The sequence below is a fragment of the Salmo trutta genome, unplaced genomic scaffold (genome assembly GCF_901001165.1).
Source record: "Salmo trutta unplaced genomic scaffold, fSalTru1.1, whole genome shotgun sequence".
Taxonomy (NCBI): domain Eukaryota; kingdom Metazoa; phylum Chordata; class Actinopteri; order Salmoniformes; family Salmonidae; genus Salmo; species Salmo trutta.
This window is the reverse complement of record NW_021822211.1, coordinates 207,060-234,372: the sequence shown is the minus strand read 5'-3', so window position 1 is coordinate 234,372 and position 27,313 is coordinate 207,060. Positions and strand designations below refer to the sequence as shown.

At 50.5% G+C, this 27,313-nt stretch overlaps 2 protein-coding genes across 7 annotated transcripts in view; one reads left to right on the top strand and one right to left on the bottom strand.

Annotated features, from left to right (window-relative positions):
* The first annotated feature begins 37 nt into the window (after window positions 1-37).
* rnf41l (ring finger protein 41, like) lies at window positions 38-11,378 on the top strand. 4 transcript variants are annotated; one of them, XM_029743139.1, is made up of 8 exons: window positions 38-199; window positions 1,081-1,106; window positions 1,476-1,687; window positions 1,864-2,070; window positions 2,378-2,517; window positions 10,192-10,354; window positions 10,506-10,626; window positions 10,717-11,378. In XM_029743139.1, the coding sequence occupies exons 4-8, from the start codon at window positions 1,865-1,867 to the stop codon at window positions 11,113-11,115; spliced, it is 1,029 nt and encodes a 342-aa protein (XP_029598999.1). In that variant the 5' UTR covers window positions 38-199; window positions 1,081-1,106; window positions 1,476-1,687; window position 1,864; the 3' UTR covers window positions 11,116-11,378. The 4 variants fall into 4 exon arrangements, with proteins under 4 accessions (XP_029598999.1, XP_029598998.1, XP_029598996.1 ...); XM_029743138.1 differs by having other exon boundaries at window positions 1,473-1,687; XM_029743136.1 differs by lacking the exon at window positions 1,081-1,106.
* An 88-nt stretch (window positions 11,379-11,466) lies between these two features.
* The window catches only part of LOC115181018 (protein virilizer homolog), a 30,890-nt gene continuing 15,043 nt past the window's right edge, over window positions 11,467-27,313 (bottom strand). For 2 of the 3 annotated variants that reach the window (XM_029743132.1, XM_029743135.1), the window contains exons 13-25: window positions 26,282-26,764; window positions 26,042-26,197; window positions 25,616-25,851; window positions 24,638-24,887; window positions 21,998-22,215; window positions 21,733-21,865; window positions 21,460-21,609; window positions 21,208-21,362; window positions 13,019-13,115; window positions 12,765-12,928; window positions 12,318-12,667; window positions 11,958-12,110; window positions 11,467-11,826 (exon numbers count right to left, since the gene is read on the bottom strand). In XM_029743132.1, the coding sequence (XP_029598992.1) occupies window positions 11,651-11,826; window positions 11,958-12,110; window positions 12,318-12,667; window positions 12,765-12,928; window positions 13,019-13,115; window positions 21,208-21,362; window positions 21,460-21,609; window positions 21,733-21,865; window positions 21,998-22,215; window positions 24,638-24,887; window positions 25,616-25,851; window positions 26,042-26,197; window positions 26,282-26,764 (2,721 nt within the window). In that variant the 3' untranslated portion in view covers window positions 11,467-11,650. The remainder of the gene's footprint in view (window positions 11,827-11,957; window positions 12,111-12,317; window positions 12,668-12,764; window positions 12,929-13,018; window positions 13,116-21,207; window positions 21,363-21,459; window positions 21,610-21,732; window positions 21,866-21,997; window positions 22,216-24,637; window positions 24,888-25,615; window positions 25,852-26,041; window positions 26,198-26,281; window positions 26,765-27,313) is intronic. The other variant, XM_029743134.1, reaches the window with a different exon arrangement.

Genomic DNA, 27,313 nt, shown 5'->3' with positions numbered 1-27,313 from the left:
TTTTCGTCAGTTGATGCCATGGTTAATTTCACCGATTTACGATAATAGCCTGCCTGCCCTACAGTAGGCCTACAGTAGGCCGTTCAGACTCATTGCATGGATATTTGTGTTATAAAATGCCACGTCAATTTGAAGGAGTTTGCGAAATTAAATGATGATTCCGATTGAGATGTCATCTGTCATGGACTGAGCCCTGGTGGTAAGTAAACTACTCTAGAAAATAAAAGTCAAATAAATGGTCAAATAAATGACATCCTGGCAAGCATTTCTGCTAAACCCCACACACTGTAAAGAGCAGGTACTGGTCAGAAGGTTGCTGCATGCAGAATTGATATTCAACATCGCAGAATACAGAAGTTTTACCGAAATACATAAACTTCTATTGAGTTTATATTTTCCATATTGTCATAATGCATGATATTAAAAATGCGCATTGAAAGCACATAGTCGATGGCCATGGTATAAGTAGTGAGCTGTAGGCTAGAGAGCTAGGCTTTATATCCTATGGTGTTGCTGACATGTGGTGGCGATTTCATCATCATAACTATGATATCTCTTTGTTTATTGCCTATTTGGTTGACATCTCCCTCTCTCATCTCTCTCTTTGTCTCTCTCAATTCAATTTCAATTCAATTTAAGGGCTTTATTGGCATGGGAACAATATGCTTACATTGCCAAAGCAAGTGAAATAGATAATAAACAAAAGTGAAATAAACAATAAAAAAATAACAGTAAACACCACACTTACACAAAAGTTCCAAAAGAATAAAGACATTTCAAATGTCATAAAATGTATATATACAGTGTTGTAATGATGTGAAAATAGTTAAAGTATAAAAGGAAAATAAATAAACATAAATATAGGTTGTATTTACAATGGTGTTTGTTCTTCACTGGTTGCCCTTTTCTTGTGGCAACAGGTAACAAATCTTGCTGCTGTGATGGCACACTGTGGTATTTCACCCAGTAGATATGGGAGTTTATCAAAATTGGATTTGTTTTCAAATTCTTTGTGGGTCTGTGTAATCTGAGCGAAATATGTGTCTCTAATATCGCTCTCTCACTCACTCACTCTTTCAGGGTTGCTATTTGATTTCTGCTGTGGGGTAAGAGTGCAGTGGGGATGTTGTCATGGAGTCTGTAATCCAATCAGGGAAGAGGAGAGCGTAATCCATGATAATCCCACATCCAAAGAGACAGAGAGGGAAAGGGATGAGGGAGAAAACATGTTTGTAGATATACCATGTTCCTGTTTGAATGGAACTGCCTTTGTAATGTGTTTGTTGCTTCATCAGGACCCCTTGTAGAACACAATGATTCATCCCAAGGGATGTATCCTGCCAAAATGTCTGAATAAAACAAATAGATAAATCAGAATTACTTACAGTAGGCCTAGTCTTCCTTTCATCACTTGCTCTTAACGTGTGTGTGTGTGTGTGTGTGTGTAACTGTCTGTCTGCGGTCTCATCCAGCAGCTGGCTGCCTGGGCAGAGGATCCCCGTTGCTAGGGAGACTTCACCACAGAGACGTGGCCCTGAGAGAGCAAATAGAGGAGGAGCCAGAAGAAACCCTCACCTAGGGTAAACTACACAGACAGGAGAGAGAAGAAGAGGTGGAGAGAGGTCCAAAGAGGAAGAAAGGACTGAGGGAAGAGAGGGAAGAGAGAAGGAGAGTCTGTCAGTCTCAGGTAAGGGTCAGTGTATTCTGTAAAATAGAATGCCAGTAGAATGGAGAGTCATAGGGGCTCAAAAACGGAGAAAACCAGGAACATTGAGGAGGAAGTTAACACTGCTGTATGCTGCTGTAGGGGTGGCTGGCTGTTTTTGCTCTGCATGGATCTGTGTATGTCTGTGTGTGCTGTAGGATGGGTTATGACCTGGAGAGGTTTGTGGGGTACGTGAACGAGGGGCTTCTGTGCTGTGTGTGTCGGGATGTGTTGGAGCGCCCCCTCCAGGCCCCTTGTGAACATGCCTACTGCGACGCCTGCATCAGCTCCTGGCTCATACACCACCACTCCTGCCCTGAGGACAGACTTCCACTGGACATCAGCACTCTGAGACCACTGCACAGGTACACACACTCACACAGAAACACCCACGCAGACACATACACACTCACACAGAAACACTCACACACACACACACACACACACACACACACACACACACACACACACACACACACACACACACAGAAACACCCACGCAGACACATACACACACACACACACACACAGAAACACCCACGCAGACACATACACATACACACTCACACACACACACACACACACACACACACACACACACACACACACACACACACACACACACACACTATAATATGGTTATTCCAACAACCACTGTCTGGTCTGTGTTAGGTACATGCGTAATGACCTGTCCAGGCTCCAGATCCGTTGTGTTAACTCTGGCCAGGGCTGTGATGCCGTCTGCTGCCTGGAGACACTTCACACACACGAGGACGAGTGTCCATTCACCTTCATATCCTGCTCCTACACAGGTACTAGAGGTACTACAGCTCTGTGTGTATTACAGTCAGTGGAGGCTGCTGAGGGGAGGACGGCTCATGATAATGCCTGGAATGGATTCAATGGAATGGTAACAAACATGTGGTTTCCATGTGGTTGATACCATTTCATTGACTCCATGCCATCCTCCCCTCAGCAGCCTCCACTGATTACAGTGTATTACAATACAGAGTGTGTGTGTAAGTGTATTAGAGAAATGTATAGTATACTACAAGTGTGTTTAGTTTAGACGGAGCAGAAGTGATATGACACCTGTGTGATGAGAGCAGGTGGTAGACCAGTTGTCATGGTGACATCATACAGAGCCCAGCTGGGATGAACAATGACCTTAGCTCCAGGTAGCAGTTGCTCTTTGGGTCAGATCTAGGTTAATTTTACCTTAACCAAATCCCAACCTTTACGATTATGAGTGAAATGCAAATAAAAGCCCCAAGATCTGAATAGGGGAAACATCTAACTACTCAGGGAGGGATCCCACCTACATTTTTAATGAGAAACATCCCCCAGAGGATGAGAGCCAATGCAACAGATGGATGGGGGGGGGGGGTATTAGGTGAACTCTCACGTGTTTGTGACCTGTTGTTGGCAGGTGGAGACTACATATGTTACCAGTGCGGTAGGTATCAGGGTGTTTGCGTTTGTGTGGTATTGGATTGGATTGTGTTTCATTCATTTGCATGATTAAAAACACAATTTCTTATCCTTCAATCTTCCTTTGAACTTTTGCTACTGCATCTCTGAGTGGGGGAGTGCCATGCAATGCAGTGGGGTAGAGGAAGGCGGAGCGGGGTAGAGGAAGGCGTAGCGGGGTGGAGCGAGGTAGAGAAAGGCGGAGCGGGGTAGAGGAAGGTGGAGCGAGGAAGAGGAAGGTGGAGCGAGGTAGAGGAAGGCGGAGTGAGGTAGAGGAAGGCGGAGCGGGGTAGAGGAAGGCGGAGCGGGGTAGAGGAAGGCGAAGCGGGGTGGAGCGAGGTAGAGAAAGGCGGAGTGAGGAAGAGGAAGGCGGAGTGAGGTAGAGGAAGGCGGAGTGAGGAAGAGGAAGGCGGAGTGAGGAAGAGGAAGGCGGAGTGAGGTAGAGGAAGGCGAAGCGGGGTGGGGGAAGGCGGAGCGGGGTGGGGGAAGGCGGAGCGGGGTGGAGGAAGGCGGAGCGAGGAAGAGGGGGTAGAGGAAGGCGAAGCGGGGTGAGGGAAGGCGGATCGGGGTAGAGGAAGGTGGAGTGGGGTAGAGGAAGGCGGAGCGGGGTGGAGGAAGGCGGAGCGAGGAAGAGGAAGGCGGAGCGGGGTAGAGTAAGGCGGAGCGGGGTAGAGGAAGACGAAGCGGGGTAGAGGAAGGTGGAGTGAGGAAGAGGAAGGTGGAGCGGGGTAGAGGAAGGTGGAGTGGGAGAGAGGAAGGCGGAGCTTGGTGGAGGAAGGTGGAGCGAGGTAGAGGAAGGCGAAGCGGGGTGGAGCGAGGTAGAGAAAGGCGGAGCGGGGTAGAGGAAGGTGGAGCGAGGAAGAGGAAGGTGGAGCGAGGTAGAGGAAGGCGGAGCGGGGTAGAGGAAGGCGGAGCGGGGTAGAGGAAGGCGAAGCGGGGTGGAGCGAGGTAGAGAAAGGCGGAGTGAGGAAGAGGAAGGCGGAGTGAGGTAGAGGAAGGCGGAGTGAGGAAGAGGAAGGCGGAGTGAGGAAGAGGAAGGCGGAGTGAGGTAGAGGAAGGCGAAGCGGGGTGGGGGAAGGCGGAGCGGGGTGGAGGAAGGCGGAGCGAGGAAGAGGGGGGTAGAGGAAGGCGAAGCGGGGTGAGGGAAGGCGGATCGGGGTAGAGGAAGGTAGAGTGGGGTAGAGGAAGGCGGAGCGGGGTGGAGGAAGGCGGAGCGAGGAAGAGGAAGGCGGAGCGGGGTAGAGGAAGGCGAAGCGGGGTGGAGCGAGGTAGAGAAAGGCGGAGCGGGGTAGAGGAAGGTGGAGCGAGGAAGAGGAAGGTGGAGCGAGGTAGAGGAAGGCGGAGTGAGGTAGAGGAAGGCGGAGCGGGGTAGAGGAAGGCGGAGCGGGGTAGAGGAAGGCGAAGCGGGGTGGAGCGAGGTAGAGAAAGGCGGAGTGAGGAAGAGGAAGGCGGAGCGGGGTAGAGGAAGGTGGAGTGGGAGAGAGGAAGGCGGAGCGAGGAAGAGGAAGGCGGAGCGGGGTAGAGGAAGGCGAAGCGGGGTGGAGCGAGGTAGAGAAAGGCGGAGCGGGGTAGAGGAAGGTGGAGCGAGGAAGAGGAAGGTGGAGCGAGGTAGAGGAAGGCGGAGTGAGGTAGAGGAAGGCGGAGCGGGGTAGAGGAAGGCGGAGCGGGGTAGAGGAAGGCGAAGCGGGGTGGAGCGAGGTAGAGAAAGGCGGAGTGAGGAAGAGGAAGGCGGAGCGGGGTAGAGGAAGGTGGAGTGGGAGAGAGGAAGGCGGAGCGGGGTGGAGGAAGGTGGAGCGGGGTGGAGGAAGGTGGAGCGGAGTGGAGGAAGGCGGAGCGAGGTAGAGGAAGGTGGAGTGGGAGAGAGGAAGGCGGAGCGGGGTGGAGGAAGGTGGAGCGGGGTGAAGGAAGGCGGAGCGGAGTGGAGGAAGGCGGAGCGGGGTGAAGGAAGGCGGAGCGAGGAAGAGGAAGGCGGAGCGGGGTAGAGGAAGGCGGAGCGGGGTAGAGGAAGGTGGAGCGAGGAAGAGGAAGGTGGAGCGAGGTAGAGGAAGGCGGAGTGAGGTAGAGGAAGGCGGAGCGGGGTAGAGGAAGGCGGAGCGGGGTAGAGGAAGGCGAAGCGGGGTGGAGCGAGGTAGAGAAAGGCGGAGTGAGGAAGAGGAAGGCGGAGCGGGGTAGAGGAAGGTAGAGTGGGAGAGAGGAAGGCGGAGCGAGGAAGAGGAAGGCGGAGCGGGGTAGAGGAAGGCGAAGCGGGGTGGAGCGAGGTAGAGAAAGGCGGAGCGGGGTAGAGGAAGGTGGAGCGAGGAAGAGGAAGGTGGAGCGAGGTAGAGGAAGGCGGAGTGAGGTAGAGGAAGGCGGAGCGGGGTAGAGGAAGGCGGAGCGGGGTAGAGGAAGGCGGAGCGGGGTAGAGGAAGGCGGAGCGGGGTAGAGGAAGGCGGAGCGGGAGAGAGGAAGGCGGAGCGAGGTAGAGGAAGGCGGAGCGAGGTAGGAAGGCGGAGCGGGGTGGAGGAAGGCGGAGCGAGGAAGAGGAAGGCGGAGCGGGGTAGAGGAAGGCGAAGCGGGGTGGAGCGAGGTAGAGAAAGGCGGAGCGGGGTAGAGGAAGGTGGAGCGAGGAAGAGGAAGGTGGAGCGAGGTAGAGGAAGGCGGAGTGAGGTAGAGGAAGGCGGAGCGGGGTAGAGGAAGGCGGAGCGGGGTAGAGGAAGGCGAAGCGGGTGGAGCGAGGTAGAGAAAGGCGGAGTGAGGAAGAGGAAGGCGGAGCGGGGTAGAGGAAGGTGGAGTGGGAGAGAGGAAGGCGGAGCGAGGAAGAGGAAGGCGGAGCGGGGTAGAGGAAGGCGAAGCGGGGTGGAGCGAGGTAGAGAAAGGCGGAGCGGGGTAGAGGAAGGTGGAGCGAGGAAGAGGAAGGTGGAGCGAGGTAGAGGAAGGCGGAGTGAGGTAGAGGAAGGCGGAGCGGGGTAGAGGAAGGCGGAGCGGGGTAGAGGAAGGCGAAGCGGGGTGGAGCGAGGTAGAGAAAGGCGGAGTGAGGAAGAGGAAGGCGGAGCGGGGTAGAGGAAGGTGGAGTGGGAGAGAGGAAGGCGGAGCGGGGTGGAGGAAGGTGGAGTGGGAGAGAGGAAGGCGGAGCGGGGTGGAGGAAGGTGGAGCGGGGTGGAGGAAGGTGGAGCGGAGTGGAGGAAGGCGGAGCGAGGTAGAGGAAGGTGGAGTGGGAGAGAGGAAGGCGGAGCGGGGTGGAGGAAGGTGGAGCGGGGTGAAGGAAGGCGGAGCGGAGTGGAGGAAGGCGGAGCGGGGTGAAGGAAGGCGGAGCGAGGAAGAGGAAGGCGGAGCGGGGTAGAGGAAGGCGGAGCGGGGTAGAGGAAGGTGGAGCGAGGAAGAGGAAGGTGGAGCGAGGTAGAGGAAGGCGGAGTGAGGTAGAGGAAGGCGGAGCAGGGTAGAGGAAGGCGGAGCAGGGTAGAGGAAGGCGGAGCGGGGTAGAGGAAGGCGAAGCGGGGTGGAGCGAGGTAGAGAAAGGCGGAGTGAGGAAGAGGAAGGCGGAGCGGGGTAGAGGAAGGTGGAGTGGGAGAGAGGAAGGCGGAGCGAGGAAGAGGAAGGCGGAGCGGGGTAGAGGAAGGCGAAGCGGGGTGGAGCGAGGTAGAGAAAGGCGGAGCGGGGTAGAGGAAGGTGGAGCGAGGAAGAGGAAGGTGGAGCGAGGTAGAGGAAGGCGGAGTGAGGTAGAGGAAGGCGGAGCGGGGTAGAGGAAGGCGGAGCGGGGTAGAGGAAGGCGAAGCGGGGTGGAGCGAGGTAGAGAAAGGCGGAGTGAGGAAGAGGAAGGCGGAGCGGGGTAGAGGAAGGTGGAGTGGGAGAGAGGAAGGCGGAGCGGGGTGGAGGAAGGTGGAGCGGGGTGGAGGAAGGTGGAGCGGAGTGGAGGAAGGCGGAGCGAGGTAGAGGAAGGTGGAGTGGGAGAGAGGAAGGCGGAGCGGGGTGGAGGAAGGCGGAGCGGGGTGAAGGAAGGCGGAGCGGAGTGGAGGAAGGCGGAGCGGGGTGAAGGAAGGCGGAGCGAGGAAGAGGAAGGCGGAGCGGGGTAGAGGAAGGCGGAGCGGGGTAGAGGAAGGCGGAGCGGGGTAGAGGAAGGCGGAGCGGGAGAGAGGAAGGCGGAGCGAGGTAGAGGAAGGCGGAGCGAGGTAGGAAGGCGGAGCGTGGTAGAGGAAGGCGGAGCGGGAGAGAGGAAGGCGGAGCGGGGTGGAGGAAGGCGGAGAGAGGTAGAGGAAGGCGGAGCGAGGTAGAGGACGGCGGAGCGGGGTAGAGGAAGGCGCAGCGGGGTAGAGGAAGGCGGAGCGGGGTAGAGGAAGGCGGAGCGGGGTAGAGGAAGGTGGAGCGAGGAAGAGGAAGGTGGAGCGAGGTAGAGGAAGGCGGAGCGGGGTAGAGGAAGGCGGAGCGGGGTAGAGGAAGGCGAAGCGGGGTGGAGCGAGGTAGAGAAAGGCGGAGTGAGGAAGAGGAAGGCGGAGTGAGGTAGAGGAAGGCGGAGTGAGGAAGAGGAAGGCGGAGTGAGGAAGAGGAAGGCGGAGTGAGGTAGAGGAAGGCGAAGCGGGGTGGGGGAAGGCGGAGCGGGATGGAGGAAGGCGGAGCGAGGAAGAGGGGGTAGAGGAAGGCGAAGCGGGGTGAGGGAAGGCGGATCGGGGTAGAGGAAGGTAGAGTGGGGTAGAGGAAGGCGGAGCGGGGTGGAGGAAGGCGGAGCGAGGAAGAGGAAGGCGGAGCGGGGTAGAGGAAGGCGGAGCGGGGTGGAGCGAGGTAGAGAAAGGCGGAGCGGGGTAGAGGAAGGTGGAGCGAGGAAGAGGAAGGTGGAGCGAGGTAGAGGAAGGCGGAGTGAGGTAGAGGAAGGCGGAGCGGGGTAGAGGAAGGCGGAGCGGGGTAGAGGAAGGCGAAGCGGGGTGGAGCGAGGTAGAGAAAGGCGGAGTGAGGAAGAGGAAGGCGGAGCGGGGTAGAGGAAGGTGGAGTGGGAGAGAGGAAGGCGGAGCGGGGTGGAGGAAGGTGGAGCGGGGTGGAGGAAGGCGAAGCGGGGTGTCGCGAGGTAGAGAAAGGCGGAGCGGGGTAGAGGAAGGTGGAGCGGAGTGGAGGAAGGCGGAGCGAGGTAGAGGAAGGCGGAGCGGGAGAGAGGAAGGCGAAGCGAGGTAGAGGAAGGCGGAGCGGGGTAGAGGAAGGCGGAGCGGGAGAGAGGAAGGCGGAGCGGGGTGAAGGAAGGCGGAGCGAGGTAGAGGAAGGCGGAGCGAGGTAGAGGACGGCGGAGCGGGGTAGAGGAAGGCGCAGCGGGGTAGAGGAAGGCGGAGCGGGGTAGAGGAAGGCGGAGCGGGGTCAGGGAAGGCGAAGCAGGGTCGGGGAAGGCGGAGCGGGGTGGAGGAAGGCGGAGCGGGGTAGAGGAAGGCGGAGCGGGGTAGATGAAGGCGGAGCGGGGTGGGGGAAGGCGGAGTGGGGTGGAGGAAGGCGGAGCGATGTAGAGGAAGGCGGAATGGGAGAGAGGAAGGCGGAGCGGGGTAGAGGAGGGCGGAGCAGGGTAGAGGAAGGCGGAGCGAGGTAGAGGAACGCGGAGTGAGGTAGAGGAAGGCGGAGCGAGGTAGAGGAAGGCGGAGCGGGAGAGAGGAAGGCGGAGCGAGGTAGAGGAAGGCAGAGCGGGGTAGAGGAAGGCGGAGCGAGGTAGAGGAAGGCGGAGCGGGGTGGGTGAAGGCGGAGCGGGGTGGAGGAAGGCGGAGCGAGGTGGAGGAAGGCGGAGCGGGGTAGAGGAAGGCGAAGCGGGGTAGGGGAAGGCGGAGCGGGGTAGAGGAAGGCGAAGCGGGGTGAAGGAAGGCGGAGCGAGGTAGAGAAAGGCGGAGCGGGGTAGAGGAAGGTGGAGCGAGGAAGAAGAAGGCAGAGCAGGGTGGAGGAAGGCGGAGCGAGGTAGAGGAAGGCGGAACGGGAGAGAGGAAGGCGGAACGAGGTAGAGGAAGGCGGAGCGAGGTAGAGGAAGGCGGAACGAGGTAGAGGAAGGCGGAGCGGGGTAGAGGAAGGTGGAGTGAGGTAGAGGAAGGCGGAATGGGAGAGAGGAAGGCGGAGCGAGGTAGAGGAAGGCGGAGTGAGGTAGAGGAAGGCGGAGCGGGGTGGAGGAAGGCGGAGTGAGGAAGAGGAAGGCAGAGCGGGGTAGAGGAAGGTGGAATGGGAGAGAGGAAGGCGGAGCGGGGTGGAGGTAGGCGGAGCGGGGTGGAGGAAGGCAGAGCGAGGAAGAGGAAGGCGGAGCGGGGTAGAGGAAGGCGGAGCGGGAGAGAGGAAGGCGGAGCGGGGTGGGGGAAGGTGGAGCGGGGTGGAGGAAGGCGGAGCGAGGTAGAGGAAGGCGGAGCGGGGTAGAGGAAGGCGGAGCGAGGTAGAGGAAGGCGGAATGGGAGAGAGGAAGGCGGAGCGAGGTAGAGGAAGGCGGAGCGGGCTAGAGGAATGTGGACTGGGAGAGAGGAAGGCGGAGCGGGGTAGAGGAAGGTGGAACGGGGTGGAGGAAGGCGGAGCGAGGAAGAGGAAGGCGGAGCGGGGTAGAGGAAGGTGGAGTGGGAGAGAGGAAGGCGGAGCGGGGTAGAGGAAGGCGGAGCGGGGTGAAGCGAGGAAGAGGAAGGCGGAGCGGGGTAGAGGAGGGCGAAGCAGGGTGGAGGAAGGCGGAGCAAGGAAGAGGAAGGCGGAGCGGGGTAGAGGAAGGTGGAGTGGGAGAGAGGAAGGCGGAGCGGGGTGGAGGAAGGTGGAGCGGGGTGGGGGAAGGCGGTGCGAGGAAGAGGAAGGCGGAGCGGGATGGAGGAAGGTGGAGCGAGGATGAGGAAGGCGGAGCGGAGTAGAGGAATGTGGAATGGGAGAGAGGAAGGCGGAGCGGGGTAGAGGAAGGCGGAGCGGCGTGAAGCGAGGAAGAGGAAGGCGGAGCGGGGTAGAGGAAGGGGTTGGGGGTGAGAAAGACAGTGAGAGACTTTCAGTAGGTCTCAAGTGTTGCTCTCTTACTTCATCTTTCTGTATCCCTCTCCTTAACTCCTCTTTCCTCTCCACCTCCCCAGGTTGTCCGGTGCAGGTGGAGAGGAGGGGTCTGGAGTCTCACCTGTTGGAGTGTGAGTTCCGCAGCAGGGCGTGTCCTAGCGGCTGTGGCCACACCCTCCTCTCTGTAGACCAATCACAGCACAACTGTGTTGCGGTGCTACGAACAGAGTTGGAGCTGCTCAGGTTTGTGTGTTTGAGGTGATGGATTGAGATATATTGAGATACAAAGCTGTGCCAATATTTACAATATTCTAGAACCTCAAGGGCGATGTCATTGCTTTTATACAATGGATATTGTGATTTATTGTGACACGTGTGTTTGTGTGTGTCGCAGGGCAGAGATGTTGGGTAAGGTGGAGGTGGTGAGGCGTGAGATGGAGTCGAGGCTGGACTCTCAGAGGAGACACATGGTGCAGAAAGAGTCTCTGCTGAAGAGCGAGGTGGAGGACCTCAAGGTGACACACACTTATAATATGTACTACCTATAGGAATGTGTGTGTGTGTGTTATGACGTGTGTTATGTGTGTGTGTGTGTGTGTGTGTAGGGCCAGGTGTCGAGGGTGGTGTGTGATGTCCGGGCTCTCTTGGAGGCAGAGCGCCTGCGGAGACAGGAGCTGGCAGAAGCGGAGCTAGAGAAGAGGGAGCTACTGGAGATGCTCCGGTGCCTGCAGCCATTCAGGGGACAGCGGAACAGAGACAAACCAATCAGAGGACTGCATCAAGAAGATGGGACAATTAGGAGCCAGCATCAAGTAGAACACCCAACCAGGGGCCTGCTGAGGGCAGGGCCAACACAGGCTTCTACCCAATCACTACCCTCGGCTTTGCCCACTCCAGCCTTATACCTGCCTACCTCCCCACAGCCAGGGGAGGGGTCACGTAAGGCCCGCCCCCGCAGCCTTACCCTCGACTGCATCAAGAGCAGAGAGGTCACTGTCATCTGAGGGGTAATTCTTAATGTTACTGGGTTTTGTTCAGTACTGGGTTATGTTCAGTACTGGGTTATGTTCAGTACTGGGTTATGTTCAGTAGGCACAAATGAGAGAAAATGCTTTAACTTCCTTCTTCATTTAACCGTCTCAAAACATTTTATCTGGTGTGGCATCTCCTGAACGCACCCTTGATGATTGGCAGATACCTGTGACATTGCTTCAACTCAAGAGAAAACCAGCCTGCTGAGATCCTAAATAAAGTTTGCTGAAACACCTCTGATCTCTGGTCCTCTTAAGGTACAATAGTCTTACTCCATCCATACTAACATACCACAGTGAGGAACACACTACTCCAGACAGCGCTCTCAATCACAGAATTTTATTGAGTCTGAACAACAATGTAAAAGAACTAAAACATACAACAAATTCCACACATCATCATCAATAGAATCCCACAGAGGACACGTTTCCATGGAGATGATGTACTCATTATTCCTGATTGGTCCGTTAAGAGCCGTGATGGGCTGCAGTCATTGGTCAGGTTTGTTTACCTGGTGAAAGAGCGAACGTGTCGTCCCCTCCCTCCTCCGCTGCCTCCCCCACCACTAAACTTCCCCCCCTGGGACCCCCTCCCCCCTCCTCCTCCTCCCTGACTCAGCCACGACAGGCCTGTACCCCCACGACCTCGAGGGGCGCGGTCCCGCGGAGCCAGGCGATATGCACCTGGAAGAGAGGGAGAGGGAGCGAGAAGAACAAGGGTGACCGTCAGTAATTGTGCATGAAAGTATTATCTTGTATTCATGTTGTTCTCTGAATATGTATGTGTGTGCAAACGAGCATGTGTGTGTGTGTACCTGCAGGCTGCTGGCGTGAGGGCAGGGGGCCGCGTGTGAAGTTGCTCTGCCCGCCCCTGGCATCACTGTATGTTCCTCTGTGGGTAACCGGTGGCAACGGACCACTCCACGACGTGCCACCTCGCCCACCTTCACGGCGGGCATTATAGTTACCTAGAAGGGAGGGGGATGGGAAGACACGGTAGTCAAAGGTTCTTTAAAAGACAACAGACCCACTTGTTAGTTTACAGCGATGTTTGTGTCTGTGTCTGTGTCTGTGTCTGTGTGTGTGTGTGTGTGTGTGTGTGTGTGTGTGTGTGTGTGTGTGTGTGTGTGTGTGTGTGTGTGTGTGTGTGTGTGTGTGTGTGTGTGTCAACATACCAGACAGCAGCACTCCTTTAGGCTGCGGTGGGGTGAAAAAGCGTGTCTGCTGGCTGTGGAAGGCAGCCCTGCCTCTGTTCCCAGTGAACAGGCCTCTGGTGGGGGGTTTGGGGGAGCTCTTTGGGGGTCGCTTGGGGGGCAACAGGCCCAGGGGAGTCCCAACGTCTTTAAACTCCGCCGCCACAAAGTCATCCACGTGCATGCTGGGAGGGCGCGAAGTGTTCTGTTTGCGCTGGCGGAAGATGTCGTGGGGGCGACAGAGCTGTCCCCCGAAGCCCCCCCTACCTCGACCGCGAGGAGCAGCCATCATGTGGGCTCTCTTAGCTGGCTCGATGTAGTCTGACTTACCACTGCAGGGAGGAAGAGGACGACACAGGCATCTTTGTTAACATGTGGGTCACATACAATCACATTATGTGCCTTAAGGTGATCAAAGTTTGTGTGTACCTGGTGATGAAGGTCTCGTGTTTGTGCTTGCCCAGCCTGAAGCCCTTGTTAGTTTTGGTATGACTGGGAGACAAGGGCTCAGACAGGAAGGAGCGTTCCAGCTCTGACTTCAGATCCAACTCTGGACAACACTCCTGGGCCAGGCCTAGCAGGTCCACCTTCACCTACAGAGAGACAGAGAGGTTTACTCACACACACACACAGACAGACAGAAAGAGACACACACACATTCAAACAACACACAGGTGTCTCACCATGTCTAGTTCAGCCTCCATGTCATCAGTGTGGAAGGGGGAGAACCACAGAGCCTTCAGCTGCTCATCCAACACCTCCGACAACACAAACACCGTCCTGCAGGAGAGAACACACACAGACAGTCAGAACAGGACACACAGACAGTCAGAACAGGACACACACAGCTTCGGGTCAAAACTGGGTCCATAGCATGTCAGTCAGGGGCGGAAATCCCGGGGGGTACGGGGGGGACACGACCCCCCCATCCTGGGAAAAATATGATTTGTCCCCCCAATATATCACTGAAACATAACTATGTAATTTAAATAATAATAATACGCAATGAAAGCAATTGTGCTGATTATAGACACTTAATAGCGCGTTTTTAAGTTTCAAAAGATTGCGAACCCCCCGCCCTTTGCCTCACAATGGTTTGATCCACTGCCAGTTCCTTAGCTTGCTACGTAACTGCCGTGAGGTTCATCCAGTCAATCGCGCACACACACTAGCTGAATATGCAGAGCTAGCGCGCAAATATTAACTATTAAGCTAGCTAGTACCTATTCCATTTATGTGGCGTCGTCAAAGATGGAATCAGCATGCAGATGATGTAAGTTAGTGCTTCAAAGTCCCTGTGATAAGGTTAGCGATAAACTGAAGTCCAAACTGAACAGAACTACACTCTCTTCTACCATTGTCTTAAATATATTTAATGGTCTCGTTGTAAAAGCTAAATTGTCGCAAGGGAACTTTTATTTATTTATTTTATTTCACCTTTATTTAACCCGGGTAGCAAAGATTATAGCAAACACCACTGAAACTGAATTGGTGCTCGCTAGCTTTGCAAATTCAGCTATTGTTGGAAGCCAGCCAATATGAAACAAACTATTAAAATTACAAAAGGTTGCAGCATATGTTGAGTAAATGGTGAACTCATACAGCTGTCAACTCTTGTCATTTTAATCCATTTCACATTTGCTAGCTACCTTTTAGATCGAAGCCCATATAGAATGATTGAAGATGATAGAAGCCCATCTCCTACTGTAAATAACATACACACTATGTGTGTAGCCAGCCAGGTAGAAAAATGGCAGAAAAATAAAAGACAGACATCAGAGTATTTTTCAATACACCAAAACGCATTGTAAGAACCCTAGTAGCCTAATATCTCAAAGACTAGTTGATAAAATGTTCATAAGAAAGAAATGAAATTCTAATGGAAATGTTTCACAATGATGTCATTAGGCAGAGCAGGCAACAGATGGCACACAGACAGCAGAGTTGGGGACAGATATGCAGGGACGGACTGGCAGAGACAGGGAGTCTCAGGTAAGTTTGTTGAGTCTTTGTTTGGCAACATTATGAAAGGTTCTCAATTTTTTTGACTTGTAAAATAGGAACATAATTGGAAAATGCCATGGATACCCCCACTCTCAACTTAAACTGGTGACTGAACTAAGATTTGTTAAAGGCAATGGTATTGCTGTTGTGATTAGTTGTGTAGTTTTGGGTACCGGTAGTTAGGAGTATGGCAAACACCTTATTTCTTTGTAATATGGTAAATGTATATTGAGGAACCAATGTAGGCTATGTGTTACAGCACTACTTTTGGTGTCCCCCTCAGGAATTGCTCTTGAGAAAATTTCATGTAATTGTCCCCTCCAAAGTGGATATCAGATTTTCGCCCCTGATGTCAGTGGGGCATTCAAGACAAGCCAGATTCCCCAAACAGATTTTGAGTTCATACAGGCGCATAATTAAAAAAAGTTGATTAAAATTGCACTTTTGTTAAAGGTGCACTATGCAGAAATCGCTCTGTCATTTCCTGGTTGCTAAAATTCTAATAGTTCGCCTAATTTCAGTTTGTGTGACAAAACAGGCAGTATAGTGTAGATCTAAACCGCATTATAAATTGGGTGGTTTGAGCCCTGAATGCTGATTGGCTGACAGCCGTAGTACATCACAATATGACAAAAACGTATTTATACTGCTCTAATTACGTTGGTAACCAGTTTATAATAGCAATAAGGCACCACGGGGGTTTGTGATATGGCCAATATACCACGGCTAAGGGCTGTGTCCAGGCACTCCGCGTTGCGTCGTGCATAAGAACAGCCCATAGCCGTTCTAAACTACAGGACTGTTTTGCGATCACAGACTGGAACATGTTCCGGGATTCTTCCGATGACATTGAGGAATACACCACATCAGTCATTGGCTTTATCAATAAGTGCATCGAGAACGTCATCCCCGCAGTGACTGTACATACATACCCCAACCAGAAGCCATGGATTACAGGCAACATTCGCACTGAGCTAAAGGGTAGAGCTGCCGCTTTCAAGGTGCGGGACTCTAACCCGGAAGCTTACAAGAAATCCCGCTATGCCCTGCGACGAACCATCAAACAGGCAAAGCGTCAATACAGGGCTAAGATTGAATCATACTACACCGGCTCCAACGCTCATCAGATGTGGCAGGGCTTGCAAACTATTACAGACTACAAAGGGAAGCACAGCCGCGAGCTGCCCAGTGACACGAGCCTACCAGACGAGCTAAATCACTGCTATGCTCGCTTCGAGGCAAGCAACCATGAGTCATGCATGAGAGCATCAGCTGTTCCGGATGACTGTGTGATCAAGCTCTCCGTAGCCGACGTGAGTAAGACCTTTAAACAGGTCAACATACACAAGGCTGCGGGGCCTAATGGATTACCAGGACGTGTGCTCCGGGCATGTGCTGACCAACTGGCAGGTGTCTTCACTGACATTTTCAACATGTCCCTGATTGAGTCTAATACCAACATGTTTCAAGCAGACCACCATAGTCCCTGTGCCCAAGAACACAAAGGCAACCTGCCTAAATGACTACAGACCCATAGCACTCACGTCCGTAACCATGAAGTGCTTTGAAAGGCTGGTAATGGCTCACATCAACACCATTATCCCAGAAACCCTAGACCTACTCCAATGTGCATACCGCCAAAACAGATCCACAGATGATGCAATTTCCATTGCACTCCACACTGCCCTTTCCCACCTGGACAAAAGGAACACCTATGTGAGAATGCTATTCATTGACTACAGCTCAGCGTTCAACACCATAGTACCCTCAAAGCTCATCACTAAGCTAAGGAACCTGGGACTAAACACCTCCCTCTGCAACTGGATCCTGGACTTCCTGACGGGCCGCTCCCAGGTGGTGAGGGTAGGTAGCAACACATCTGCCACGCTGATCCTCAACACTGGAGCTCCCCAGGAGTGCGTGCTCAGTCCCCTCCTGTACTCCCTGTTCACCCACGACTGCATGGTCAGGCACGACTCCAACACCATCATTAAGTTTGCAGACGACACAACAGTGGTAGGCCTGATCACCGACAACGACGAGACAGCCTATAGGGAGGAGGTCAGAGACCTGGCCGGGTGGTGCCAGAATAACAACCTATCCCTCATCGTAACCAAGACTAAGGAGATGATTGTGGACTACAGGAAAAGGAGGACCGAGCACGCCCCCATTCTCATCGACGGGGCTGTAGTGGAGCAGGTTGAGAGCTTCAAGTTCCTTGGTGTCCACATCAACAACAAACTAGAATGGTCCAAACACACCAAGACAGTCGTGAAGAGGGCACGACAAAGCCTATTCCCCCTCAGGAAACGAAAAAGATTTGGCATGGGTCCTGAGATCCTCAAAAGGTTCTACAGCTGCAACATCGAGAGCATCCTGACCGGTTGCATCACTGCCTGGTACGGCAATTGCTCGGCCTCCGACCGCAAGGCACTTCAGAGGGTAGTGCGTACGGCCCAGTACATCACTGGGGCAAAGCTGCCTGCCATCCAGGACCTCTACACCAGGCGGTGTCAGAGGAAGGCCCTAAAAATTGTCAAAGACCCCAGCCACCCCAGTCATAGACTGTTCTCTCTACTAGAGGTTGACCAATTAATCGGAATTGCCGATTAATTAGGGTTGATTTCAAGTTTTCATAACAATCGGTAATTGGTATTTTTGGACACCTTTTTAAATGTAATTGGTTTTTTTGTTGTTGTTTTTTTACACCTTTATTTAACTAGGCAAGTCAGTTAAGAACACATTCTTATTTTCAATGACGGCCTAGGAACTGTGGGTTAACTGCCTTGTTCAGGGGCAGAGCGACAGACTTTTACCTTGTCAGCTCGGGGATTCAATCTTGCAACCTTACGGTTAACTAGTCCAACGCTCTAACCAGCTGCTTTACATTGCACTCCACGAGGAGCCTGCCTGTTATGCAAATGCAGTAAGAAGCCAAGGTAAGTTGCTAGCTAGCATTAAACTTATCTTATAAAAAACAATCAATCAATCATAATCACTAGTTAACTACACATGGTTGATGATATTACTAGTTTATCTAGCCTGTCCTGCGTTGCATATAATCGATGCGGTGCGCATTCGCGAAAAAGGACTCATTGCTCCAACGTTTACCTAACCATAAACATCAATGTCTTAAAATCAATACACAAGTATGTTTTTTAAACCTGCGTATTTAGCTAAAAGAAATCCAGGTTCGCAGGCAATATGAAATTGTGTCGCTTCTCTTGCGTTCATTGCACGCAGAGTCAGGGTATATGCAACAGTTTGGGCCGCCTGGCTCGTTGCGAACTAATTTGCCAGAATTTTATGTAATTATGACATAACATTGAAGGTTGTGTAATGTAACAGGAATATTTAGACTTAGGGATGCCACCCGTTAGATAAAATACGGAACGGTTCCATATTTCACTGAAAGAAAAACGTTTTGTGTTCGAGATGATAGTTTCCGGATTCAACCATATTAATGACCTAAGGCTCGTATTTCTGTGTGTTTATTATATTATAATTAAGTCTATGATTTGATAGAGCAGTCTGCCTGAGCGGTAGTAGGCACCAGCAGGCTCGTAAGTATTCATTCAAACAGCACTTTTGTGCGTTTTGCCAGCAACTCTTCGCAATGCTTCAAGCATTGCGTTGTTTATGACTTCAAGCCTATCAACCCCCGAGATTAGGCTGGTGTAACCGATGTGAAATGGCTAGCTAGTTAGCGGGGTGCGCGCTAACAGCGCTTCAAACGTCACTCGCTCTGAGACTTGGAGTAGTTGTTCCCCTTGCTCTGCATGGGTAACGCTGCTTCGAGGGTGGCTGTTGTCGATGTGTTCCTGGTTCGAGCCCAGGTAGGAGTGAGGAGAGGGACGGAAGCTATACTGTTACACTGGCAATACTAAAGTGCCTATAAGAACATCCAATAGTCAAAGGTATATGAAATACAAATCGTATAGAGAAATAGTCCTATAATTCCTATAATAACTACAACCTAAAACTTCTTACCTGGGAATATTGAAGACTCATGATAAAAGGAACCACCAGCTTTCATATGTTCTCATGTTCTGAGCAAGGCACTTAAACGTTAGCTTTCTTACATGGCACATATTGCACTTTTACTTTCTTCTCCAACACTTTGTTTTTGCATTATTTAAACCAAATTGAACATGTTTCATTATTTGAGGCTAAATTGATTTTGATGTATTATATTAAGTTAAAATAAGTGTTCATTCAGTATTGTTGTAATTGTCATTATTACAAATAAAATAAAAAATAAAATATATAAAATATATACACATATATATATATGTTCCCCAAAAAAATCGGCCGATTAATCGGCATCTGATTTTTGGGGGGGGGGGGTCCTCCAATAATCGGTATCGGCGTTGAAAAATCATTAAATCGGTCTACCTCTACTCTCTACTACCGCATGGCAAGTGGTACCGGAATGCCAAGTCTAGGACAAAAAGGCTTCTCAACAGTTTTTACCCCCAAGCCATAAGACTCCTGAACAGGTAACCAAATGGTTACCTGGACTAATTGCATTGTGTGCCCCCCCCCCCTCTTTTACGCTGCTGCTACTCTCTGTTTATCTTATATGCATAGTCACTTTAACTATACATTCATATACATACAGTGAGGGAAAAAAGTATTTGATCCCCTGCTGATTTTGTACGTTTGCCCACTGACAAAGAAATGATCAGTCTATAATTTTAATGGTAGGTTTATTTGAACAGTGAGAGACAGAATAACAACAAAAAAATCCAGAAAAACGCATGTCAAAAATGTTATAAAATGATTTGCATTTTAATGAGAGAAATAAGTATTTGACCCCCTCTCAATCAGAAGGATTTCTGGCTCCCAGGTGTCTTTTATGTAGGTAACAAGCTGAGATTAGGAGCACACTCTTAAAGGGAGTGCTCCTAATCTCAGCTTGTCACCTGTATAAAAGACACCTGTCCACAGAAGCAATCAATCAATCAGATTCCAAACTCTCCACCATGGCCAAGACCAAAGAGCTCTCCAAGGATGTCAGGGACAAGATTGTAGACCTACACAAGGCTGGAATGGGCTACAAGACCATCACCAAGCAGCTTGGTGAGAAGGTGACAACAGTTGGTGCGATTATTCGCAAATGGAAGAAACACAAAAGAACTGTCAATCTCCCTCGGCCTGGGGCTCTAGGCAAGATCTCACCTCGTGGAGTTGCAATGATCATGAGAACGGTGAGGAATCAGCCCAGAACTACAGGGGAGGATCTTGTCAATAATCTCAAGGCAGCTGGGACCATAGTCACCAAGGAAACAATTGGTAACACACTACGCCGTGAAGGACTGAAATCCTGCAGCGCCCGCAAGGTCCGCCTGCTCAAGAAAGCACATATACATGCCCGTCTGAGTTTGCCAATGAACATCTGAATGATTCAGAGGACAACTGGGTGAAAGTGTTGTGGTCAGATGAGACCAAAATGGAGCTCTTTGGCATTAACTCAACTCGCCGTGTTTGGAGGAGGAGGAATGCTGCCTATGACCCCAAGAACACCATACCCACCATCAAACATGGAGGTGGAAACATTATGCTTTGGGGGTGTTTTTCTGCTAAGGGGACAGGACAACTTCACCGCATCAAAGGGACGATGGACGGGGCCATGTACCGTCAAATCTTGGGTGAGAACCTCCTTCCCTCAGCCAGGGCATTGAAAATGGGTCGTGGATGGGTATTCCAGCATGACAATGACCCAAAACACACGGCCAAGGCAACAAAGGAGTGGCACATTAAGGTCCTGGAGTGGCCTAGCCAGTCTCCAGACCTTAATCCCATAGAAAATTTGTGGAGGGAGCTGAAGGTTCGAGTTGCCAAACGTCAGCCTCGAAACCTGACTTGGAGAAGATCTGCAAAGAGGAGTGGGACAAAATCCCTCCTGAGATGTGTGCAAACCTGGTGGCCAACTACAAGAAACGTCTGACCTCTGTGATTTCCAACAAGGGTTTTGCCACCAAGTACTAAGTCATGTATTGCAGAGGGGTCAAATACTTATTTCCCTCATTAAAATGCAAATAATTGTATACAAATTTTGACATGCGTTTTTCTGGATTTTTTTGTTGTTATTCTGTCTCTCACTGTTCAAATTAACCTACCATTAAAATTATAGACTGATCATTTCTTTGTCAGTGGGCAAACGTACAAAATCAGCAGGGGATCAAATACTTTTTTCCCTCACTGTACTACCTCAATTGTCCCGACCAACCAGTGCTCCCGCACATTGGCTAACCGGGCTATCTGCATTGTGTCCCACCACCCGCCAACCCCTCTTTTTACGCTACTGCTACTCTCTGTTCATCATATATGCATAGTCACTTTAACCATATCTACATGTACATACTACCTCAATAAGCCTGACTAACCGGTGTCTGTATATAGCCTTGCTACTGTTATTTTCAAATGTCTTTTTACTGTTGTTTTATTTCTTTACTTACCTACACACAGACACCTTTTTTTTGCACTATTGGTTAGAACCTGTAAATAAGCATTTCACTGTAAGGTTGTATTCGGCACATATGACAAATAAACTTTGATTTGATATTGGCCATATACCACCCCCCCTCGGGCCTTATTGCTTAAGTTAAATATATCTTCCATGACTGTTTCTGCTGTTTGAAGCTGGTGTGCAAAACCGAAAGTAAAAGACGCAAAAATGAAATTTAAGAACTGGAAGCATAAAAATAGCACACATATAACCGATCTACCGCTTCTAGACATGCGTTCAGTGAGAATGACAGATCTATAACTCAAATTTCTATGTGAATTTGTTCAGCTCGCCCAAAAAGTTACATATTGCAGCTTTAACGGTATCTATTGGGCCAACAGTGTCAGTAGGCGGTACCTGTGGTTGAACTGGGCCAATAGCGTGTCAGGGTTGGGTAGAGTGGGCTCCGTCTCAGGGGGAGAAGATGTGTCCATAGTGGTCTCCAGCGTCTGTCGTAGACCAATCACATTCTCCAGCAGGGTCTCCAATGAATCCTCCTCCTTGCACAGCTTCTACACACACACACACACCAGTTACTTCCACTACTTCCGTCAGGAGATCTGTACTTGCATTTATAATCATTACTATGCACAAAGTGTGTGTGTGTACCGTGATGTGTTTCTCTAGTGTGTTTAGAGGGTGTGTGTCAGTCTCCTCCCACTGCAGCAGAGCCTTCATCTCTGAGCCAGTCAGAGCCACAGACCTTGGGGGCGGGACCAGCCCGGACTCTTCCCCTCCACTCTCCTCCCCACAGCAACCCTGGGTATGAGAACAGAGAGAGTGACAGAGACAGATTAATGATATACGGGCGGACCGGCCTTCACATCGGCAGATAATGGTTGACCATGTTAATAATGGTTGATCATGTTGATATGGTTTTACCAGAGGGTCAGTGTTGAGGATCTGTCGTAGGAAGTCCAGCAGAGCAGAGAGGAGTTCAGCAGAGTCTTTCCTGAAGGAGAACACCTGTCTCTTCAACAGAGCACACACACTGGCACTGTGCTTCTTCAGAGCCCTAAAAACACACATCTCTAAAGTTGAATTCGGTGTTCCACAGGGTTCAGTGCTTTAACCCCTACTATTGTCTATATACACATGCTACACTTGCATTGATCTAAACTCCTGGCAGTGAGGAGTGTGTGTGTACCCTTTGAGGTGGTAGAGTCCATAGTCATGTTCTGTGAGGAACATGAGTGTTCTGAGACAGGTGAGGAGCAGAGCGGCACTGCTCTCTCCGTTCCCCAAAACCTCCAGCAGAGAGTCGCACACTGATGAGATCATTTCCCGTCCTGGCAGGGCATTGGCCAGTTGCTCGGCCTCTGACACACACCCCTCGGCTGGGTGGGGCACCACCAGAGAGATGTCCTAACACACACACACACACACACACACACACACACAGCAGAGTTAACCCAATGAGTCCCACCATTTACAAAAACATTTGTAGAGTCAGAATGATTTGAGATGCTTGGCAAAAGCTGACTCTCACGTAACATGTTTCGTCTCTATGATTCTCATAAACTACACAAGAGTCGTTAGAAGGGGTTCTTCTACAGAGAAGACCATAGTAAATCCCAGGACATAGTGTCTATAACACTGTAAGGGGTTCTTCTACAGAGAAGACCATAGTAAATCCCAGGACATAGTGTCTATAACACTGTAAGGGGTTCTTCTACAGAGAAGACCATAGTAAATCCCAGGACATAGTGTCTATAACACTGTAAGGGGTTCTTCTACAGAGAAGACCATAGTAAATCCCAGGACATAGTGTCTATAACACTGTAAGGGGTTCTTCTACAGAGAAGACCATAGTAAATCCCAGGACATAGTGTCTATAATACTGTAAGGGGTTCTTCTACAGAGAAGACCATAGTAAATCCCAGGACATAGTGTCTATAACACTGTAAGGGGTTCTTCTACATAGAAGACCATAGTAAATCCCAGGACATAATACTGTAAGGGGTCTTCTACATAGAAGACCATAGTAAATCCCAGGACATAACACTGTAAGGGGTTCTTCTACAGAGAAGACCATAGTAAATCCCAGGACATAATACTGTAAGGGGTCTTCTACATAGAAGACCATAGTAAATCCCAGGACATAACATTGTAAGGGGTTATTCTACAGAGAAGACCATAGTAAATCCCAGGACATAACACTGTAAGGGGTCTTCTACATAGAAGACCATAGTAAATCCCAGGACATAATACTGTAAGGGGTTCTTCTACAGAGAAGACCATAGTAAATCCCAGAACATAGTGTCTATAACACTGTAAGGGGTTCTTCTACATAGAAGACCATAGTAAATCCCAGGACATAACACTGTAAGGGGTCTTCTACATAGAAGACCATAGTAAATCCCAGGACATAGTGTCTATAACACTGTAAGGGGTCTTCTACATAAGAAGACCATAGTAAATCCCAGGACATAACACTGTAAGGGGTTCTTCTACATAGAAGACCATAGTAAATCCCAGGACATAACACTGTAAGGGGTTCTTCTACATAGAAGACCATAGTAAATCCCAGGATATAACACTGTAAGGGGTTATTCTACATAGAAGACCATAGTAAATCCCAGGACATAATACTGTAAGGGGTCTTCTACATAGAAGACCATAGTAAATCCCAGGACATAGTGTCTATAACACTGTAAGAGGTTATTCTACATAGAAGACCATAGTAAATCCCAGGACATAGTGTCTATAATACTGTAAGGGGTTCTTCTACAGAGAAGACCATAGTAAATCCCAGGACATAGTGTCTATAACACTGTAAGAGGTTATTCTACATAGAAGACAATAGTAAATCCCAGGACATAACACTGTAAGGGGTTCTTCTACATAGAAGACCATAGTAAATCCCAGGACATAACACTGTAAGGGGTTCTTCTACAGAGAAGACCATAGTAAATCCCAGGACATAGTGTCTATAACACTGTAAGGGGTTCTTCTACAGAGAAGACCATAGTAAATCCCAGGACATAGTGTCTATAACACTGTAAGGGGTTCTTCTACAGAGAAGACCATAGTAAATCCCAGGACATAGTGTCTATAACACTGTAAGGGGTTCTTCTACAGAGAAGACCATAGTAAATGCCAGGACATAGTGTCTATAATACTGTAAGGGGTTCTTCTACAGAGAAGACCATAGTAAATCCCAGGACATAGTGTCTATAATACTGTAAGGGGTTCTTCTACAGAGAAGACCATAGTAAATGCCAGGACATAGTGTCTATAACACTGTGATAAGCTCACATAGTTGCTATTATAAACTCTGAACAGTTGTCACTGACTAGTTAGATATTCATTTTCCAGTGAGCAAACCATTTCTGTAATTAGAGCATTCTTATAACTACATTTCTATTGGGTTTTTGCTCTGTCAATAAAACTCATGAATGCAACTGTTTATGTGAAATAGTTAGGTGTTCTACTTGTAGCCCTGGTTGTCCTGAAAAGAACATGGTAAAACACTTCATTGTGAGACTAAATATAACGGCTGGACATGCAGATAAATAAAAGTCAGATAAATGTCTTGGGACTGATGGGGTTAAACACCTTTCTCTATCCCTCTACCGCTCCCTCTTACCTGGCTCAGCCTAATACGACCCCCTGCTAGTCTGACACATAGTTCAGACTAAAGAGCATCCACAAAGACCTACATGTTTATGAACATAACACGCACCAATTCAGCCCATACCTCTCCATTGTTACAGCTGGAGGAAAAACATCAGCTAGTGGATGAAGTGCATTAGCTTCATACAATACCAGGTGCTTCGTGTGTTACCTGGTCACACAGTGACTGCAGGACAGTTCCCACCAGCTCTGCACAGTGCTGTTGTGGCAGGGCGTGGTCAGCAGCGGGAACCAATAGGGACAGTAGCAGGGGGAAGACATCAGCCAATGGCTCGTCTCCAGGGGCGGAGCCAGAGAGCAGGTGTAACGTTGCGATCTTACAGGCTCTCTGGGAAACCAGGGTGTCGAATAGAGAGAGGAGACGCAGGACCTGCCCCCAACCCGGACTCTTACCCTCAACACTGAAAAACACAACCACACATACCGAAATCAAAAACGCAACCCCACATACCGAAATCAAAAACGCAACCCCACATACCGAAATCAAAAACGCAACCACACATACCGAAATCAAAAACGCAACCACACATACCGAAATCAAAAACGCAACCCCACATACCGAAATCAAAAACGCAACCACACATACCGAAATCAAAAACGCAACCACACATACCGAAATCAAAAACGCAACCCCACATACCGAAATCAAAAACGCAACCACACATACCGAAATCAAAAAGGCAACCACACATACCGAAATCAAAAACGCAACCACACATACCGAAATCAAAAACGCAACCACACATACCGAAATCAAAAACGCAACCACATACCGAAATCAAAAACGCAACCACACATACCGAAATCAAAAACGCAACCACACATACCGAAATCAAAAACGCAACCACACATACCGAAATCAAAAACGCAACCACACATACCGAAATCAAAAACGCAACCACACATACCGAAATCAAAAACACAACCACACATACCGAAATCAAAAACGCAACCACACATACCGAAATCAAAAACACAACCACACATACCGAAATCAAAAACATCAGAGAAGGTATCATGGTGGTTGTAATTTGGACGTGAAATAATATACAAGGCCAATTAGGGATTTATTTGGCTTGCCATCTTAGTACAAGAGGTGCATTAGGGTGTGTGTTTGCGACTGTCTTACGGCTGTAGTTCCCCCAGCAGGAACTCCAGCAGGGTCTTCATGATGAGGGTGGCGGTGGGAGAGGAGAGGTCAGCCAGCTGGACACACACACGTCGCAGCATGGCCAGCAGCGGAGGACAGCTAGTTCCACACACACACCCGAGGGCGTCTGCAAACACACCCCACTGCACCCGCAGGTGCATGCTCCACAACTTCCTGGTGTTCAACGCTACAGCCACGTCCTGGACAGAGATCACCTGGAGGGGGACCGGCACAACACACAACTAGAAATCTGTTTCCCTTCGGTTTGGATGTTTCCAACATGAAAGTCCTACAGCTTTCAATCCTCATGCATTGATTAGTTTGTTAAGTGTCAATCCGACGACCTCCAGACTGTTGCTGATGATGGCTGTAGCAACATGAGAAGCAGCGGGCGTGTGTGTGTACCTGCGTGCTCTGCATGGGCAGGGGGAGTGGTAGCAGTTCAGACAGCAGGGTGAGGCCAGAGAAGAGTCCTTCTGGTGCTTTCAGTAGAGAGCCTAACACCTCCTTCAGCATCAGAGACCATGTGTTACTGAGCAGAGTCTCCTCTGTGTGGGTCATCTACAGGGGAAATGATACCCAATTTATTACACGCAACACACACACAACATTATGTTAAAGGTCAATCAGAAAAGAGCTCTCTACCTGTTCGCTGACTCCCTGTGTGAAGGTGAGCAGCACATCAACGATGAGGGCCTGAACCTTGGTCTCCTCCCAGTCTAGACGTCCAGAGGACGGGGCTGAACACACCACCATGTGTAGCGTCACCAACGTGCTCGCCACACGCGTGTCCCTGAACTGGAAGGCCCCGCTGCGCAGCAGCTCTGTCAGCATGGTCCGCAGCAGCCTTAGCGTGTTAGCGCACACGCCAAGGATCATACAGCGCTGTGGGGTGGGTCCCATGTGTCCGTGCACACGCCAGGCAGGCAGCAGCACGCTACACAGCTTCTGGAGCACACAAACACACGTGTCCAAGCCCTCCCCAGAAAACAACTGCACCCCCGCTAGACTCCACTTCAGATCTCTCTGCTGAGCCTCTACGGCGGGAGGGGGACAGGCGATCTGGCAGAGGACCCTCAGAGCAGACATCAGTCCACTTCCCTCTAGAGTCAACACGTTCTGGACGTTCTACAGGGACACACACGGGACAGACAGGACAGAATGGGTTTTCTGTTAGTAATATGACCAATAATACACATGTACATACACTAAGTATTTTATTTACATCAGCCACACAGTGCATTCGGAAAGTATTCAGACCCCTTGACTTTTTCCACATTTTGTTACTTTACAGCCTTATTCTAAAATTGATTCAATTGTTTTTCCCCCTCATCAATCTATGCACAATACCCCATAATGACGAAGCAAAAACAGTTAAAACATTTTTTTTAACATTGCAAATGTATAAAAAATTAAATAAAAAATGAAAACAAATCACATTTACATAAGTATTCAGACCCTTTTTTCAATTACTTTTGTGGAAGCACCTTTGGCAGCGATTACAGCCTCAAGTCTTCTTGGGTATGACACTACAAGCTTCGCACACCTGTATTTGGGGAGTTTCTCCCATTCTTCTCTGCAGATCCTCTCAAGCTCTGTCAGGTTGAATGGGGAGCGTCGCTGCACAGTTATTTTTAGGTCTCTCCAGAGATGTTCGATCGGGCTCAATTCCGAGCT

Excerpts from the sequence above, each read along its gene's own strand:
- rnf41l (XM_029743136.1), top strand. The coding sequence starts at position 1,865 with ATGGGTTATGACCTGGAGAGGTTTGTGGGGTACGTGAACGAGGGGCTT. Across the intron at positions 2,071-2,377 it reads ACTCTGAGACCACTGCACAG|GTACATGCGTAATGACCTGT; the intron begins GTACACACACTC and ends GGTCTGTGTTAG. Across the intron at positions 10,627-10,716 it reads GCGAGGTGGAGGACCTCAAG|GGCCAGGTGTCGAGGGTGGT; the intron begins GTGACACACACT and ends GTGTGTGTGTAG.